Genomic DNA, 20,503 nt, shown 5'->3' with positions numbered 1-20,503 from the left:
ACCAGCTTTAAACTTTCCTATCACAAATGAATATAACAGCCATACACAAAACATGCCTGCATCTGAAGAATATAAATTCCTGAATACACATGTGACATTTTACAGGATAGATTGGTTCACATAACAAGTTTTAAAATTTTTTTAAAGATTGAAATAATCATCAGTTTCTGAGATTAAGCAACTGTTGCTGAGATTATTAAATAATTGCTATAGCTAAGAATGGGCAAATAATGAGTTTGTGGAGGCTATTTTAGTATGGCGTGTGTATATATATATATATATATATATATATATATATATATATATATATATATATATATAGTACATACCTGCATTTTAGCATCTTGGTCATGTCCTTCAACACCCTTCCCCATGTAATTCAGATATCTTCTCTTTCAAAATTATTTTTCCTTTGAAACCCATTAATTACATACACATTAAAATCATCAGTAGACATAAGTACATATATCAGAATTGATCCTTATAAATTCAAGGTATTACAGTGGACTTTGCAGTCGCTGGCTTAAATCACAAGGCCTTTTTGTAAAGTCCAAAAATATTCTTACAAAAAAATTATGCAATGCTGATCTAGGTGAACTTCAGAAAACTTTAATAACAGTTGACACTTAATGAATTTTAAGTAAAATGAAATTTTTGACAATTCAGTAAAATATACAGACAGTCCTAAATTAAGATGGTTCACCTTGAGGTTTTTTGAGTTCACAATTGTAGGAAAGTGATATACATTTCGTAAAAACCATTCTTCAGTTTTTGAAATTTACACTCTTCCTAGCTAGTGATACATGTGTGAGAGTCTCTTGCAACGTTGAACAGTGTTAGCAAGCTGCAGCTGCCACTCAACCATGTAGTCACAAAGGTAAACAGCTGATATTTTACATTGTTTTTTGTTGCTGAGATAAGTTGCTTCATAGTTTAGGTTTTTAAATGCATTTTCAACATAGACATTTTCAACTTATGGTGGGTTAAGAATATAACATTATTAGAAGTCGAGGAGCATTTGTATAAAGATGGTATAGTAAACTAAAAAGTTTTAAAGACTCACTTTTTAGTTTCTCACTTTGGTGACTTATTTTCTCTGATGGTTTCCTCAAAGAAAATAATGGTATTTATTAAATATCCAAACAAACCAATGCTTAATATTAATCATTGAGACCACTTTACTTTTCATTCTAAAATTTGTTTAAGATGGTATAGAGGTTAAGATATTAAGATAATTATACATCAGTGATAAAGTTTTACTAGGGGAAACCACCTTGTGAAAAACAATTGAAAAGTTTCATTTTATGACTGGCTTAGGGCCTTGCTAATTTGCTGATGCTGGCCTCAAACTTGAGAGCCTCCTGCCTCAGACTGCTGTGTTTCTGGGATTATAAGAATTCACCACCACACCTGGCTTTATTTTATGACTTTTAAAATAATATCTTGACTAAAGTATTAAGTTCTGGTTTTGTTAATCTTCCAGGTAATTATCTCTTAAAGAAAATGTGTACTAAAATATAACATTTTTAATGATGCTATAAAACATTTGCTTTTTAACTCTTTAAATCAAGAGAATTTAAATTTTTTGTATGGTTAAGGTTTTGTCCATTTTTGAGGTGCTGGGGTCTAACCCAGGGCTTTACACATGCTGGGCAAATGCTGCACTACTGAGCTACATGCCCCCAGCTTGCCTGGTTAATGTTTTAAGGTGAGCTACTATTTTTCTTATTTACTGTCTTTTGATAAAAGCCATTTTTTCTCAACCTATTAGTATTGATGGTATTTTATTTTGTCAAGGTTTATAATGAGTTGTCAAAAACATTTGCTCTGAGCTGGGCTGTGGCTCAGAGGTAGAGCACATGCCTAGTGTGCATGAGGGTTTGATTCTCGGCACCACATAAAACAAAAAACTAAAGATATTGTGTCTACCTATAACTAAAAAATAAATATTTGGAAAAAAAATTTCCCTTAGTTTCTATGATAGCTTTTTACTTAATTCATTTCTATTCATTAAAATTATGAATTGATTTTCATGATGGCATTGATTTAAACTTGTTCGTTAGTGAAATGGTTCAATATTATATACTTGTTCTTTTTATTCTTATATAGTACAGTTCATTAAATTAAAGTAATTTTCATTAATAGAATCCAAACAATTTATAAATAGTTGAAGCCAGATGAAAGTTTTTCTAAAATTTTTTCCAATCCTTTATATAAACTATTCCTTTGATTTGGTTACTAATTGGCAAGTTTCATCAGTTATTATATTTCCCTCATACTTCTTTTGAAAAGCCATGTTTTGAACATGCTGAGCTTAATTCATCTAATTTACTTTTCTATACACATATGTAGATAATTTTGCAGTATGTAGTGTGTGAATTCAGAGAATCTCTCTGGTCTATCTACTGATTGTTCCTAAGTCATTTATTTGATAATTACCAGAACTTTCGTTTTGATCATCCATCCTTCCACTTTGGTGGGCATTAAGCAATGCATTATTTGGGTATGTACTTAAGCTCCAAAAATTGACTTTCTTCTTAGTAAAATAAACAGAACCTATTTCCTCTTAAAACCACAAATCTTGACTTTCTTCTCTGGCCTTCCTGTGAACAGGGACTCTGGAAAAAGAAGTGTTAAATGTGGAGTTTTAAGGAATATTGTGCTCAGTGTTTATTTGTAATTTTTTAATTAACATATCTGACCTCAGAAAAATGAAAATCACATTTTAAAATGTAAAAAATTAATTGAAATTCATCTGGGATCAGGAATATATTAAAAGGTTGCCAGACAAATCTAAAGCATATGCAGAACTAAATGTAAAGACACAGGACATACAGAGGAGGTTTTTCCAAATCCTGAAAGCCAGAAATCTTCCCCACCCACCAAGTATGAAGTGATCCATGTGGGAATGTTTGAGCAGTTTTCCATTTGAGTTAATTTGTTTTCGAGTAAATTTGTTACCTATTATTCAAATGAAATTAGAGGTTCTTTTTTGAAGGGTAGAAAGAGGTATCTTTATCTTTTATGAATATGCATGAAAAAGAACTGCTAAAAGGGTCATGCAAAGTAGGAAAAACTGTTTTCTTGTAACCTCCATGTGAATTACCAAATAGTTCAAAAAGTGATTAAAAATTTGTATCTCCTTCATCTGTAGAACTCAACACAGAGGAAGAGTTCTGCTCCATCTCAGTGGATGTGAACCTGTCTAGACTGTATGTTTGTTTTGTTAAGGCAAAAACATTGCTCCTCATTTACCACAATCATTTTACAGCTCTCTGATGTGGTTGCATAAACCTTCCTGATTTTTAAAAATTAAAATTGGTTTTGTGCCAACTGAATTTCTTTTCCTGGAACTCATAAATGGTTGATGTATTTTAGAGGTTGAACATTAGTAGCACTGTGTCAACTATTGTGTGTTTTTTAAGATTTACGGTATCAGGAAAAACACCTGCTGAAGATCACCTTTGTTTTCTCATGACTTCATCAGGTCTTTGCAGCTGGTGAAAGAGAATTTGGAGATGTGTTGTTCTTCACACTTGAATTTTGTTTGCCTGATTATACATTTCCTGAGGTCAGGGTCTATACCCGTATATTGTTAAGAGTTAGTTGTATCAACTACAGTGCTCAGCCTGTAGAAATACTCACAATTGGGACCTGTAATATTTTCCCATTTGTTCAGTTTTCTATAGTTCAAGTAGTTTGTTCAATGGGACAACGTAGTAAGGTGGTTAGATGTATAAATAGCTAGCCTAGAATTTACTTTTGTATACTATTTCTTTAATTCTTCCATCTGTGGAGAACAGCACTGGTCTAATGATATCTTCAAATGACATGAACTTGTTTCTTTCAAGGAACTAGAGTATGCTGTTTCGAAATGAAAACTTCCTAGTCCCTCTTCAGACATTTCATAAGAGTGTAGGAACTCCAGAAACTATTGTATTATGTTCTTCGTTTTAACCTGGATGTTTCTGCTATAGCATGGGTTTCTGTATGAAAAATTAACTTCTATGTGATTGGTAAATGTGGGAGGTAGGTCCATGTAGGATGGGTATCAGCTCTCCGGCAAATTTCCCAGATGAGAGCAGTCAGAAAAATAGTAATAGAATTGATTATAACCTTAAGATGGCAAAAACCTTTCTATTTGATTGACTCACTAGAAGCAGAAGCCTGTAGGAAAATTTCAAAGCTGCACATGCTCCATGACCTGACCTTGGAGAGAGATGCCTTAGCTCCTGGGAGATACACTTCCTCCCATGCTAGCCTCCATGACAGGTTCACTGTGAAAAACTTGGTTCCCAGTTGCATTGTGTCCATCACCCCTTATGCAATTAATATTGCCAGCATTTTTGTTTATTTGTGTGCATTTTAAATATCTATGGAGGCCATAATTGCAAATTAAAACAGTTTTGTGTATTCTGTTTCTCAAGATATTTTCCCACAAACTCTCTCCCACTACTTTGAGACAATTCAAAACTCAAAATTTGGTGGAAAACTTGTATTAAACAAGAAATATTTACCTACCTATGTGCACCAACAGTGAGGTTGACCGGGTTGTACATTGCAGAATTCCAAGGCAATACATTCATATAGACTATGAAGAACATGGTGGCATTTCCTTGTATTTAAATAATACAAGCAGCTTTGTAGCTTTAAGGTTAAATAGTTCTTTGAGGCTTTTTTTTTTTTTTTTTTTGAAGGCAGTGGTACCAGGGATTGAACTCAAGGGCACTTGACCACTGAGCCACACTCCCAGTCCTATTTTGTATTTTATTTAGAGACAGGGTCAGGTCTCACTGAGTTACTTAGGTCCTATCTAAGTTGCTGAGACTGACTTTGAACATATGATGCTCCTGCCTCAGCCTCTTGAGCTGCTGGGTTACAAGCATGAGCCAGCATGCCTGGTGTTCTTTGAGGCTTTTAACAACGGACAGCAGGGTATTCTTTAATCCAGTTTATTCTATGTTACAATATATACTATCTGACAATATTGGCTAAGGGGAGGAATTTACACCATCATTTCTCTGGCTTCAGGTTTTTAGCATGATTATAGTTTCTGAATTGTCTTGTTTGGTAAATTAGCCTGCTCTTGTTTGCAAGCCTACTACCAGTAATTTTGATTGTGCCCAATACTTCAAATTCATAACAAGCAGGCTTTCTGGTAGTTGTTTATTCAACTATGTAAAATAATATAGGACAGGAAAAAAATAAGGTGTACAGATGGGTATCTTACCTCCTCAGTCTGGGGCACTTCTTGGCAGTTCAAGGTTGAGGGGAGGAGGTCTCAGAAGGTGGTATGTGAGACACCCCGATAGAAGCCTTTATCTACCAAGAGAAACTAACATCTTGTGCAATAGCTTATGGGTATTGAGGGTCTAGATCCCAAATACTTGTTTATAATCTAAACTACACCTACAGTGGGTCTGGTATTTAGAGTTCATTCACAGTTCTTCCAGTCTGGTTGTGGTTCACCAGACAAGAGTTATTTTTACCATAAACAATGTTGTCTCCTTAAGTAGCTGAAATTCTACCTTTATGAGTTTCTAGAGAAACAGAGGTAGGAGGTGACCTCAAGTTCACAAGGTCCTATCATCTAGTCTTGCTGTTAAGAAGACAGAAAAACCTTTCTGTTTATAACCCCACCCCACCCCGCTGGAAAACAAAACAAAACAAAACTGCTTTTCTTTTGGGTTTGTTATGGATTAAGTGTTTTTTAGCTTTTATGTATTATATATTTATCTTAATTGACAGTAATTGTATCTGTCATGTTAGATTTCAGGAAGAAGTAGCTATTATGTATATGTTTTCAATTAACTTTGTTTAATGAAAAGTTCCAGGAAATAGTTATTGAATATCTACCAAATTTATAGGTATCATTCATGGTCATCATAATTCTTTTTAAAAATGGATATTATGGGGGCTGGCAGTGTAGTTTAGTGGTCAAGGACATGCTTAGCAAGCATGAGGCTCTAGGCTCAATCCCTAGTGCACACACAGAAATTTGTAGAAGTACTTTTCTATGGAAAAGCAAATGTGGTGTCATGGGGAAAACTCATTCCATGTGTTAAAACCAAGGACATAATGTGTGTGCTCCATGGAGTGTGTTTGCATGTGGAAGCGTTGGGAGGAAGGAAAAATTATATAAGTGTGAATGGGATATGTTCCAAAATACTTCTAGTCAATAAATGCATGTGATTGGACAAGTTGCTGTTTTTGAGATATTGATTTGTTCTTGAAAAAACATACATATTTACTAATGTTCATTCCATACACATTTTAAGTTATTTCTTACAAATTATGATTTTGATCCCTTGTCTTTCATAAGAGACAATCTTGATAACTTGTAGAACTGATGATCTCCCTGAGATCCTTAAAGTTTAAATGAAAAATAATGCTTCAAGACACAATGGTAATTTGAATATTTTTAAGAAGACTTTTCATGCTGCTTAAAAATCATTTTTTTAATTAAAAATAAAGCCTCTTGAGTTTCCTATGGGATAATTATGTGTTCAAGATGCCCATTACAATTTACTTTTTAAAAATAATCTTTATTTACATAATTAGATAATTATTTCCCTTGAATTTCATTTATATTGTTAATTTCTTAATATGCATGCTAAATATGTTGTCTATTTACAAATTATGTATTAAGTTTGAGTTATTGAAATCACATATATTTTACTGATAAAAGCTGAAATAGAATGTTAGCATTTTCTCAATATTGTATTAGTAATATTTACTGTCTATATAAAAGAGGATCCATGGTATTTTAAATTTTCTGGCCTGAAGAAACTAGAAATTAACATAAATTAATAACAGTCATTAGTATATTATAATTATACTATAAGCTTTAATTTTTCAAGAGGAAATTTGAAGCAAATGATATTTTGTTGTCTATTATATTTTGCAGGTACATTTTCTTGATTTTAAATTAGTGTCTCCCAGTCAGAAAATGGAAAGCCTAATGTGGATTAGGGAATTTGCAAAGAAAATGAAAAAAAGAAAAATTTTATTATATGGTCTTCTCATAAATTACTCACAGGTAGGTAAAATGTAGATATCACCTAAATGTATGTTTTGTGGACTATAATTTTAAGAAAATAAGTCAGAAACTTGTTGGAAGCAAATGGTTATTAATAAGGGAAATTAAAATTGTGAGATTACTAATCTACTAATGTGCTATAATAACAACTTTTTGGTACTGGAAGAGAAATTAAAAATTCTATGTTTCAAAAATAAAAATAATGATGTACATTGGTCAATAAATTATACTAGGTAGCCCACATAGTATTGTCAGATTAATTTTTTTTCCTTTTTATTAAATTTTTGGTATTGGGGATTTAAGCCAGGGGCAGTTCAACACTAAGCCCCATTTCTATCCTTCTTTATTTTTTATTTTTTAGTTTGATATAGGGTTTCACTAAGTTGCTTACAGCCTTGCTAAGTTGCCGGGGCAGGCATTGAACTTGCAGTCCTCTTGCCTCAGCCTCCTGAGCTGCTGGCATTATAGGTGTGTGCCACTATGCCCAGCAGGATTGTCAGATTTAGCAAATAAACAGAGAAAATTCCCAAAGTTGAACTTTAGATGAACAATGTTTTGTCAGTATGTTCCAAAGTTGGAATTTAAATTTTTAATTGCTTTCCTGTATTTAACTAGCAATTCTATAAGGCTCATGGTATTGCTTACTTTCATTATTTTTTAAAATTAATTTATTCATTCTTATACACAACAGAAGAATGCATTTCAATTCATAGTACACGTTTAAAGCACAATTTTTCATCCTCTGGTTGTACACAAAGTAGAGTCACACCATTTGAGTCTTCATACATGTACTTAGGGTAATGATGTCCATCTCATTCCACCATTTTTCCAAACCCCATACCCTCTTGTTTCTCCTCCCTCCCCTTTTCCCTATCCAAAGTTCAACTTGCTGCTTATAAACATAGTGATAACAAATGTACTTTTTTTCTAGTTAATTACCATACCTTCTCATAATCTGAATGACAAATATCGACTGTCAGTGCTTAAGTAATGATGAAAGTAAGCTTTCAAGATTATATATGCCATTGAAAGAGTTACAGTTAAAAACGTTTGATAAACATCAATACATAGAGTTAAACACACTTTTTAAATGAAGTGTTTTGCACAAATCTAAGATGTACTGACAAGTGTTTCACATCTTCAAATTGGGGGAAAGGGAAATACTGTTTTTTATTTGCTCCTATAACTCTGTAATCATGAACAGCTCGTGAGATTACTATTCCCTAGATCCAACTTTGGGAAACACTTCTTGCCACATATCATAAGCAGAGGTCACTGTCTTACCAACTTACGTCCTGTATGAATTTTTCCACTTGGTTAATTCAGTATTTCCATTGCTGAGTGCCTAATTGACAGTCATTCTGCCAGCACTATGTATATATAATGTACATTAGGCAGTGCCGCAGTCTGGCTGGGCACACAATCACGAGCCACCACACAGCTTGTAGATTCAAACAGCAACTCTTTATTCCCGAACTCACACCAGCCGTCTACAATCACGTTCTGGGGAAATCCACGTTCTCTGCCCAAATCCCCTTCCACTGGGCTTCTGTCTCCAAAATATATTGTCTGAATCCCGTGAGAACTCAAGGGGAACTCAGGCAGCAGGATACGCCCTATTCCCAGCAGGAATAATCTTAAACCTTAAACCTGGAACCTAAACTGGGAACACCCTAAACACGATTATCTTAAAACCGGGAACACCCTAATCTGCCTTGGTCCTTGAGCAAGGTCACGTACATTCAATGTCACTGCAACATGGGGTACGCTGGCAAGGAAATTGTCATACCTACTTGGCTAATGGCTCCCAGCATCTCCCCCCTTCTGATTAATTAAACAACAAGCAATGTGGCTTAAGGACCGTGCCTGGTAGGTTGTCCAATTCAACATATGGTTCTTACCCGTCATCGGAAAACTGACCTTTAGGCGTCAGCCTCCTGTCTTAGGTTGATACCACTGCAATTGGATCATACCCGTCACTGACTACCGGTCCAGCATAAGCCATTGGCCCCCAAATTTTAGACCATCACTAGCAGAAGGGAGGAGGATACAGAAATGCCACGACACCAAGCCAATTGACGGCTCCTTGGGAAAAATTGCATCACTGGTGACACCATCAGCAAAGATATGCCAGCATTACCACAATTCGCTGCACCAAACGATAGTTACATAGTCCAGGCAAGTTCTGCAAGCAGTTCAAAGCAGAGGAATCTATCAATATGTCCATTTCCTCCCAAAATCCGTTTCCTCCCAAAGTAAGTTGACTCTTTGAGCATTACTTGTTGAGTTCTTCACCGGCACTGGGATGGAGATAGGAATTCTGGCAATGATGCTAAAGAGACATTATCCTGAAAAGAATTATTAAATATAATGAAAAGGAAAGGTGAAAGTAAACAAACAGATCTGTTAACCTACTTTAAAAACAATCCTTAACAGCTTTTTACCTAATTTAAATTAGTAAACAAACAGATCTGTTAACCACCTTTAAAAACAATCCTTAACAGCTGTTTACATAATTTAAATTAAACCATTTAAATCACGTGAATAAAAAAAATAATAATTCGGATCCATTTTTTCATGAGCGTTCCTCATATAAGAAATATGGACATACGCACATACAGACATACAACACAAAACACAAGAGTGTACACAAACGTACAACACATAAGAAAATAGTAAAGGCCTTGTAGCTTTACCTAGGTGAAATCTCCATTGCAATGTTTAAAAACTCCACAGTCAAAAAATAAAACTGATCAGAAAAACATTAACCTAGGTTTGTATGAGCTCAAAAAATAAAAATAGAACCTTATGATGTGGTAAAATGCAATAATAAAATAGCTATTGAAAAAAGCATCCTGGTTAATCACTGTCGCAGATGTAAGAATGGCCAAGCTGGAGTTCTGGATATCAGCTGTTATGGATTTGAGTCAAATCATCTTCTTTTCGATCTGTAGAAACTGTTTTAGTTAATCTCTCTGGAATCCAAATGGGCTGCTGTTCTCCCTGTGGAAAAACACAAACAGACCCCCGACTCCAGACAATCACTGGGTCAGGACCTTTCCATTGTCCTGTTAGAATATCTTTCCAAAGTACTTTAGGCTTATGTACATTTTTTGGATACATATGCCTTTCCGCAGCACTAAGTCCTGATGAATCCAAATTTAAAAAGTTTAGAGTAAAAAGCGTTATTTTAAGTTTATCTTTGGGGGATATATACCCCCTTCCAATTCCCTCTTTTTGCTTTAATAAGTATGTTTTAATAGTTTGATGAGCTCTTTCAACTATGCCTTGTCCCTGTGGATTGTATGGGATTCCTGTTATATGAGTAATACCAAATGATGAACAAAATTGTTTAAAAGAGGTAGAGGTATAGCCAGGACCATTATCGGTTTTTAACTGTTTAGGAACGCCCACAGTGGCAAAATTTTGTAAGCAATGAGCTATAACATCTTTAGTTTTTTCTCCGGCATGAAGGGAGCCCATCAAAAATCCAGAAGAAGTATCAACTGTAACATGTAAATATTTTAATTTTCCAAATTCTGGCAAGTGTGTGACGTCCATCTGCCAAATATGGTTAGGTATCAGTCCTCTAGGATTGACTGCAAGATTAACTTGTGGTAAAAATGTCACACAATTTTGACATTGTTTTATTATATGTCTGGCTTGTTCCTTAGTTATTTTAAAACGCTTTTGTAAAGTATTAGCATTAACATGAAACCTTTTATGAAAATTTGTAGCTTCTTCAAATGTAGAGAAAATATGTATGTCATGTGTAGTTTTATCTGCTAAATCATTGCCTAAACTAAGGGCTCCAGGCAATCCTGTATGTGCCCTAATATGTCCTATAAAGAATGGATCTTTTCTGTCCCAGATTAGACTTTGTATAGTGGAAAGCAAAGAGAAAACAGTAGAAGAAGGGGAAATCCTACCAGCATCTTCAAGAGATACTATAGCATTAACTACATACTGACTATCAGAAAATAAATTAAATACAGAATCTTTAAACATCATAAAAGCTTGTAAAACTGCATTAAGCTCTACCTTTTGAGCTGATTGTTTGGGTACTAAAAATGTAAAAGTTTGATCAGGGGTAACTACTGCTGCTGTACATTATTAGACCCATCAGTGAATATATTTGGAGCATTCATGATAGGTGTTTTTCTTGTCATTTTAGGAAAAACTACAGGATGCTTAGACCAAAAAGACAACAAAGGTTTAGATGGTAAATGATTATCAAATGAAACATTAGATTTACACATGATTATTGCCCAAGTATTTAACTCATTAGCTAACTCATCAATTTGATCCATAGTATATGGAGTAATAATTTTATTGTGAGAAATTCCAAACACTCCCTTTGCTGCTTTTATTCCTTTGAGTATTAATTGTCCTACAGCCTCAGGATACCTAGTAAGAATCGTGTTAGGAGAATAAGATAAATGTATCCACAATAATGGACCTTCTTGCCAAAATACTCCTGTAGGAATATTTTTTGTTGGTAGTACAATAAATAATAAAGGCAAACTTATATCAATTCTATCCAAATGTATGTTTTCCATATATGTTTCAATAATTTTTAATGCCTTTCTTGCTTTAGGAGTTAACATGCGGGGTGAATTTGGATCTGATGGACCTTTTAGAATATCAAATAAAGGTCCCAACTCTCCTGTTGGTATACCTAGATAAGGCCTTATCCAATTTATGTCTCCCAATAACTTTTGAAAGTCATTAAGTGATTTGAGTTGATCTACTCGTATTTGAATTTTTGGTGGACGGACCATGGTTGAGGATAGTAGAACTCCTAAATAATTAATTGGAAAATTTAATTGTACTTTATCTATTGCTATCTCTAGATTATAATTTTTTAATAAGTTTGTAAGTGTGGCATAACATTCCAGCAATATGTTTTTCTTTATGTGCCAATAATACATCATCCATATAGTGAAATATTTGTAGTTCAGGATTTTGATTTCTAAGTGGCTGGATTGCTTTGTTAACATATATTTGACACATAGTTGGACTGTTAGCCATCCCTTGAGGGAGTACTTTCCATTCATATCTCTGATCAGGACCTTCATGATTTAATGCAGGGATAGTAAATGCAAAACGTGGACTATCCTTGGGATGAATTGGAATTGAAAAAAAAAAATCTTTAATATCTATAGCTAAAACATGCCAAGTTTTTGGCAAAGCAGACAATTGAGGAATCCCTGATTGAGCAGGTCCCATAATAACCATCTCATTATTAATGGCTCTTAAATCTTGCAATAATCTCCATTTACCAGATTTCTTTTTGATGACAAAAATGGGAGTATTATGGGGAGATATGGAAGGTTGTATATGTCCTTCCGCTAATTGTTGTTTGACCAGATCGTGGGCTACTTGTGTCTTTTCTTTAGTCAGGGGCCACTGAGGAACCCACACTGGTCTTTCTGATTTCCAAGTAATTTTGATTGTCTCAGTGGCCCTTTCTGAAAATCCAACCCATGTCTGTCTGTTCCTTGATCTATTTGTACTGGTGCTGCTATACCTTGCCCTTGTTTTCCTAATCTTTTTTCTTTCCTAAAGCCTTGTCTAGCCCTAGTAGTGGGCGCATTAGGATTGATGTTATTTGTTAACGTCAAACCTAATTGATCTAGGACATCTCGTCCCCATAAATTTATAGGAAGATGATCCAATACATATGGCTGTATAGTTCCTTCACATCCTTCAGGATCTTTCCAATCTAATATCATAGAACTTCTATGGGGATTAGTTGCCACTCCTAGGCCTCGAAGCGTTTGAGTGGCTTGTTGTAATGGCCAATGTTTTGGCCATTCTTGACGAGATATGATGCTAAGGTCAGCTCCTGTGTCCAGTAGTCCATTAAACTCATGACCTTGAATATTTAGTTTTAGCATTGGGCGAGAATCTAAATTTAAAGACAACATAGCCCAATCTACACCTGTGGAGCCTAATCCCCTGGAACCTCTTTCTACACTATGACTAGGAAATTTATTATGTAGGCTGGGTATTATTAACAACTGTGCTATTCTATCTCCAGGTGAAATTACTGATATACCTCTTGGAGAACTAGCTGGTGCTGATAACGCCAAGGTCGCGGGTTCGATCCCCGTACGGGCCACCAAATGCCGCAGTCTGGCTGGGCACAAATGCCGCAGTCTGGCTGGGCACACAATCACGAGCCACCACACAGCTTGTAGATTCAAATAGCAACTCTTTATTCCCGAACTCACACCAGCCGTCTACAATCACGTTCTGGGGAAATCCACGTTCTCTGCCCAAATCCCCTTCCACTGGGCTTCTATCTCCAAAATATATTGTCTGAATCCCGTGAGAACTCAAGGGGAACTCAGGCAGCAGGATACGCCCTATTCCCAGCAGGAATAATCTTAAACCTTAAACCTGGAACCTAAACTGGGAACGCCCTAAACAGGATTATCTTAAAACCGGGAACACCCTAATCTGCCTTGGTCCTTGAGCAAGGTCACGTACATTCAATGTCACTGCAACATGGGGTACGCTGGCAAGGAAATTGTCATACCTACTTGGCTAATGGCTCCCAGCAAGGCAGAACTTGTATTCACTGTGCATTGAAAAAAATCCACAATTTAAACAGTGTTGGTTTGTGCTTTCCATGGTGGTGTGAGGTGGAACTTTTCCTAGTGTTCATACATTAGGCTTTAATCCCTAAATCTAATCCTTCTCTATGATTACCATTTTTATTTTCCTACATTGTTACTGTATATCCCTTTAATTCTCTTATCAGAGGAGCCTTTCTAGATTTTTTATTAGTTTTTTCTAAGACATAACATCAAGTGCTGCTTCATTGGATAGATTTTTCCATGTGTTAACAACTCTTTGGAAGGAAATATGTATCAATTTGACTGTGAAGTAAGAGTTTAACACATGGTTTCTCTTGTTTAAGGAAGGCCTGTTTTCCATATGTGATATTTCTGATAATGTAGGTAGATGGTCTCTGACTTCTTTCGTTTTTTTGACTGTACCTTTACAATGCTGATTTATATAGTGTTTATAGTTAAATAGGATTAGGTAAGCTTTTCTTCATAATCACTTAGCACCTGCTGTGGCTGCTTCCCATTTGTGTTTGCACAGGCTTCATTTACACTTATGTGTAGGACATGCTGTGTTTGGTGAATTTAAGCTCATTAGTTTTGTTTCATTGCTTCAGTTTTTTCATATCATTAGGATTCATAATATAGCATAAATTTCTATTTTATATAATTTATAAATTAGATGTCTATATTTCTTGTGTAGTTTTAGGAAAAATCTGATTCAGAAAATGTTAAGAATGAATTCCTTTTCTAATATCTACAAATATTCTACAGTGTTGTGCGTGACCAGTTATTAATGACTTTTTGGTAATTCAGTGACAAATCCATCTAATTATAATCTCTCATCAGTTACTTTATTTTCTTTTAATTATATCATAAGAAACGGCTAAATGTTTTGCTGAACTCTAAATATATCCCAGATGTGTGCATTTTTTGAGATCATAGAGATGATTTGCTAAATTGTTAAATATACTTGATTCCTTAGTTGTGTCAATGTAGTAAAGCACTGATTAACTTTTACCAAAATTGTTGTAAATGAATTAAAGATTTGAAACTTATAGTCTAAACTAGAGTGTTAGTAACTGTAAAACACTGTGAACTTTTCCTCACAATTTGTTGGATAATTTTAAATGGTCATATCACTCTTCCATAATCACATAAACAGAACTGTGGATAATGTAAATGAGATTTTATAGTTTAATATGTATAAAAGATCTTAGTCTCTTTCAAAGTATTAAAATCTAGGAACAAAATATTACTTTTCTTTCATTTTTAATCCAACATTGCCATGCACGTCATTGAGGTATGTGATATAAAATTATATTGGGGAAACATATCCTAATTATCTGAAATTTTTTGAGGATATGGCAGTGAGATATATTTCTGGCATGCGTATTTCAGGCCAGTAGCTTAGAATTTACAGACTTATTGAAGTCTAAAATATTTTTATAGTGAATTTTTGTGAAAATATTTACAAGTATACATATTTCAATAAGTTGTTACATATGAAGTTCTCTGATAACCAAAAATTTTAAAGTCTATAAAATTTAGAAGCTCCTGTAGTAGTTTTCTACTTAATATGTGCATTTTACATACTTGGGGATTTAGAGAGAGAACTACACAGGCTCAAGGTTAAAGAGTTTTCTATAACCATCTTGTAACTAATGGTTTATTCTACCAAATTAATGTTTATTTCTTTCTAAATTGAAAAACCATGTAACATGAATAACTATGTACATTTTCTAAGGCCCCAGATTATCTATTTGTGAAATGCACCTATTATAACTTGAAATTTGTGTCATATGAGAAGGTGGAAACCTGGGAGACATGCTGGCTATGCCAGGTAACACTTAGTATGTCTCTCACTCTAACATGTTATCTCTGGAACGTGTGTCTGGTTTTTCTTTCTTTTCCATATGTAGCCAAAACATTCACCTGTATTTTCTTTCTTTCTTTCAGAAATAAATTATTCATTACTTTTAGTAAAGTTCAGAAAGGGATTTTTGTTTGCGGACATTATTAGAAAAAGGGGAGTTTGAAGATTCACCCAGGAAAGGTTGAGGAAAATTATTAAACATGAGTGCAGACGTTTACTATACCCATATTCTCTTTCTCCTTTCTTCCCACTGAGCTGTTCTATGTTGGGTTTCATATAGTAGGGAATAGGACTTAAGATTCCTTTTGGCATAGCATCTTAGGATGGGAACATCGGGAAGGACTGCACCTAATGGCCCAACTGAAGAAACCAAGCTCAGAGAGGTCAGGTGATCCTGCTCTACCACCCTCTCCCTGCTCCAGAATTCCACTTTTTTTTGTTCCTACAACTACAGATAAGGAGGGCATTCAAAAAAGGAAGAAATTTATCAAAGCATTTCCATAAGTTTATTTTTAGTAATTATTTGTAAAAGATTTAAGAATAATTGTGTAAAAGTCCAAAGCTAGATATACATGAAGGCTTTTTTCTTTTTCTTTCTGTTTTTTTTTTCCTTAATAGTATTGCATTAGAATGGAACTCTATAAATTGGCTTTGTATCGCAGAGTATAACAGACCACTCTACTTGGGTTAAATATAATCATCCTTTTCTTTTGTCTGAATTTTTCCTTGTAATTAACCACAAGTAAACTCATAATAAAACTTTAAGAACTATAATATGCACAAGTCCGACTGCTGTAAGGTAACTTTGGGCTCAAATACTGAATTTGTAAGGTACAATATCAGTCTATCTAAAATAATACATTTGCTCTGTGTCTTCTCTGCATAGGATATATAAAGTGTGCATGATCATTGTAGACTATATGGATAAATGCTATTAAATAGGGAAAAAAAACCTTTTTAAAAATTATGCTAATCTTGGGGAAGTGAGACTGTTTCTTCAGCAAGCAATTACTTGGAATTCAACTTGGAATTATTTACTAAACACATGATACTTTCCATGGCGCTGAATCATATGGCATGCACACCAAACATGCAATACCAAATCTGTTTACAGAAACCCAGAATACCATGCTCAGAGTAAAGCAGGCTTTTTTTTCTTGATGTGGAAATGTTTATGAGAATAAATATTTTTCACTTTCAGTAGTGTTTTGGCCTTTAGAGTTGATCATTTGGGAAAATGTGAAAGTCATAAAATATAATGTCTTCAAAATTGTCTGAATTTGAGAAACAAAATTGTTTTTAGGGAGTTTGTTCAGCTCACTTGGTTGACTCATTAAGGGCTGACAGTAACATTATTTTACTTATGTATAAATGAAATGCAATATTAAGGCACAATTTTTTGTTACATATCTTTCCAGTTTTTGATAAAAGACGAAACTTTTTTATAAAAATAAAGACAAATTCCTCCTGAGGAGGTACTACTATGAAAAGTTCTTAAGGAACTAATTCTTTTAGCCATGTATTCTTTATCACTGTATAACCAGTATTTGATGGCTTCAAAGAACATCATTCATTATTTCATAGTCTCTGTTTCTCTTCTGCTTTGGGTATCTATCTCAAGGCTACAATCATTCCAGGATTCTCCTGGGAACAATCCTCTTTCCAGTTCACTCACCTGTTAGCAGGATTCATTTCCATGTGGGTTAACACCTCAGTTCTTTATAGTTTCATGAGCTTAGTGGCCTGCCTCTGTTCCTTGCCATGGGATCCACTGCATAGTGTCTTTAAACAGCCAAGCAAGCAGGAAAGAGAACCAGTAAGACTGAAGTCCCACTTTTCTGTAAAGTAATAATTACCAAGTGACAACCTATCACCTTTGCTGGTTTCTATTCATCAGAAGCAAATCTCTGAGTTCCACCCTTGCTTGGGAGAAGATGTTGCACAAGGGCATGAATACACAGTGGTGGGGATCACTGGGAGCCATATCAGATGCTGCCTACCACAATAATAATGGAGTGTTAACATTGTAGACCAAGTATTATATTTCTTGCTACCTACCTTTAAGTGAATTAAGGTGTTTGTAAATTGGACTAGAAATGTGTAAATATGAAAAGCACACAGCTTGTTTATCTATGCTTGTACACATACCCAAGCGCATATGTGTAAAGGTGTGATTTTTTTTCCCCCTTGACATGTGAGTAGAGGGGTAATAGATAGAGAGGGTACAACAGAATGGTGGAAAACCAAAAAATGGAAACTTGCTTTTACATTATTGATACAATTGTTTTTAATGGGTTAGATTCATATCAACCACATGAATACAATTGTATCACTTATTCTAATTTTTTTATTGAGAAAGGAGAATTAATGAGTGAAAAACTGACTCGAGTATTGCAGTAGGCATTTTCTTTTTCTTTTTTTTTTTTTTGCAATAGGCATTTTCAACCATAACTTTTAAGTTCTTGATTTTCAAATTTGTAGCCATTCTCAAGTCACTTAAATTTGTCTTTCTCTATTAAATTATTTAATAACCCTAACTCTTTACATACCAACCTTAAATCAAACATATCAGTGACAATTAAAAATATTTTAATTTTAAATAAGATAAGCTTATATAGTTTTCAAAGACATCACATTCTATATCTTAATTTTTATGGTTCAACTTAAAATTTGTCAGCATCAATTTGCTTTTTAATGTTTCCATTCATTCTAAGTCCACTCATCTTGCTTAGTTGATGGCCCAGTGCCTCTTGTGAACTTCACATTGAACTGAGCACCAATGGGCACAAATGTTAGTCGGCTTGAAGATCACAGCCTGGAACATGACAGGTTTAAACATGACACATTTAAGATTACAAGGGCACTCCTTTTAAAATACTCAATGTGATTAGATTATAAAAAGTTATGTTCTGTCAAATTTTTGAGATAAATTAACAACTTTATTTAATAGACAACTTTATTTAATAAAGCTGGGCCAACAATAGCTATCAGAGAAGTTGAGAATGGGGAGGGTAATATTCACTCCCCTTTCCAACCAGATACTCTATTGCTTCTATGGTGTCAGGGGAGGTCCCCTTGAGTTCTGTAGTACTTTATTATACAATTATAGCATCCTGAAAATTTTTTATAAGCTGTGAGAAAAGCCCAGAATTCAGAAAAACTGTATGAAGAGAAAAAATTAAATGCATTATCTTAAATTAGTTATAGACTGCCTGTTTTGTCTACCTAGTATATGCTAGCATTTCCAACTCATACTTAGTTAACAGTATTTCACTATTGAACAAACACTGCTGAAGCAATGAAAGTGGTATTAAATGTGTATCAAGGATGTTGGAGCTTCTTTCAAGAGACAGGATGAAAAATTCGTAAAACATAAAAAGCTGAGATATCTCAATAATAGTAAAATAAGTGTTTTAAAAATCTAACATCCCTTAATTTTTTCTTTTATGAGATATCAATTTCCTACCCTATGTCATAAGGAATAGTTTTGATACTATGTTCTCCTTTATATTACAATTAGAGCATTATGTTAATGGAAGGTGCATATATTTATAAGTATCTATTTCAGTTCAGTTTAGTGCAGCCAGTATTAAAAAATAATTGCTAAAAAATGGTGCTGGCACCTTTGAGACACTTGAGATGTATTTCTTTAGAAGCATAGAATTCATTAGCTTTGTCTCAAAGGCACGGGAAAACATTTTCAGAAACCAGTTCCTATAGTACAGCAAGAGGACTAGAAATGAAAAGGAGCCAATGACTGACAGCTGGAAACCTGCTAGTGATCTTTAGGGAAGACATGTTTGTAGACTTGTGGAATCAAATTGAGAAACTTAATTGGGACTCATCTGATTTTCTATAAACTGTCCAATACAAATCCTGTTTTACTAATAATATAAATAGAAAAAATAGTTATGGAGTAATTTCAGTCTTTGTCCAATTTCTGGTATTTTGAGTAATGAAATAGGAAAAAATATAGGTATAAAGAATAGGGTAAAAGAAGAAATTGGGTAGTCCCTGGAAAACTGTTTTCTAATGTTTGTGGCATTATTTCAGTTCTTTGAAATAAATTGTGTTGTATCTGTACTGCTTGCACAGGTATATAGTCTACATTATGTAGACTTTCCTTAAACACCATTTGAATGAAGGAGCTGTATTTTCTGTTTATTTTCATTTTATGGAACACTATCCAAACCACAGAAGCAGCTGTATAAAGAACTCTAAAATTGCAGTGGTTAACTGAACCTAGTAAAGAACATTACATACAGTCTAGAGGACTTGAAAGCGTCAACTGGGGTAGGAAGTGAAACCAGATAGTTAAAATGTGAGGTTTGACGCTCTAGCCTGTAATCCCAACTACTCTGAAGTCCAAGGAGGCAAGAGGATCACAAGTTCAAGGCCAGCCTCTAATTTAGTGAGACCTTGTCTTAAAAATTTAAAAAAGGGCTGGGGTGGGGTGGGTTGTAATTCAGTGATATATTGCCCCTGCTTTTAATCCTGAGTGCCACTGGAAACAAAAAATAACAACAAAAGGATCTGGTGTCCTAAGCCAATAACAATAAGTCTAATTACTTTGAGATACTTGGAGCCTATTGAAACAAACTGGCTATTTGTTACTTAGATCAAAAAGTAAGTAATTTTCAAAAGAAGGAGCTATCTGTCCAGGGACCATTTTCCAGGAATGCAATGGAGAGATGGTAGTAATTAGTTTTACTCAAATTCCCAATTTCTGCCCCAAGCAGTTAGAACTTAGAAAAAATAATAGCTGGTAGCATCAGAACCCACATTCATTGTCTATGAGAATCCTATCAGCATTTCTGATTATGATCACAATAAAAATAAAGAGGTATATTTTCTACCAAGAGTCAGAGAAATGAGTAATATTTGGCATATAGGTTTGTATATAGAAAATGGTGAAGTTTATTAGTTTTTCTTCCATCTCATTAATCACCTTTAACAACTGGTAAGGAAATATATTTTAATTAAGCTTTGACTTAACTCTTACTGAATGGAGAA

The 20,503-nt window shown here is 34.3% G+C and overlaps 1 protein-coding gene across 5 annotated transcripts in view; it reads left to right on the top strand.

The window, feature by feature from the left end:
* The window catches only part of Crppa (CDP-L-ribitol pyrophosphorylase A), a 332,294-nt gene that overhangs the window by 191,319 nt on the left and 120,472 nt on the right, over positions 1-20,503 (top strand). For 4 of the 5 annotated variants that reach the window (XM_046463642.2, XM_046463640.2, XM_046463639.2 and 1 more), the window contains one exon: positions 6,908-7,039. The exons of the other annotated variant lie outside the window; for it this stretch is intronic. In XM_046463642.2, coding sequence (XP_046319598.1) covers positions 6,908-7,039 — 132 coding nt within the window. The remainder of the gene's footprint in view (positions 1-6,907; positions 7,040-20,503) is intronic. 5 annotated transcript variants of the gene reach the window in all.

This window comes from Marmota monax, unplaced genomic scaffold (assembly GCF_021218885.2).
Source record: "Marmota monax isolate L192 unplaced genomic scaffold, Marmota_monax_Labrador192_F-V1.1 WCK01_AAM20220418_F8-fsc00057, whole genome shotgun sequence".
Taxonomy (NCBI): domain Eukaryota; kingdom Metazoa; phylum Chordata; class Mammalia; order Rodentia; family Sciuridae; genus Marmota; species Marmota monax.
This window is presented reverse-complemented; position numbering and strand designations above follow the sequence as displayed.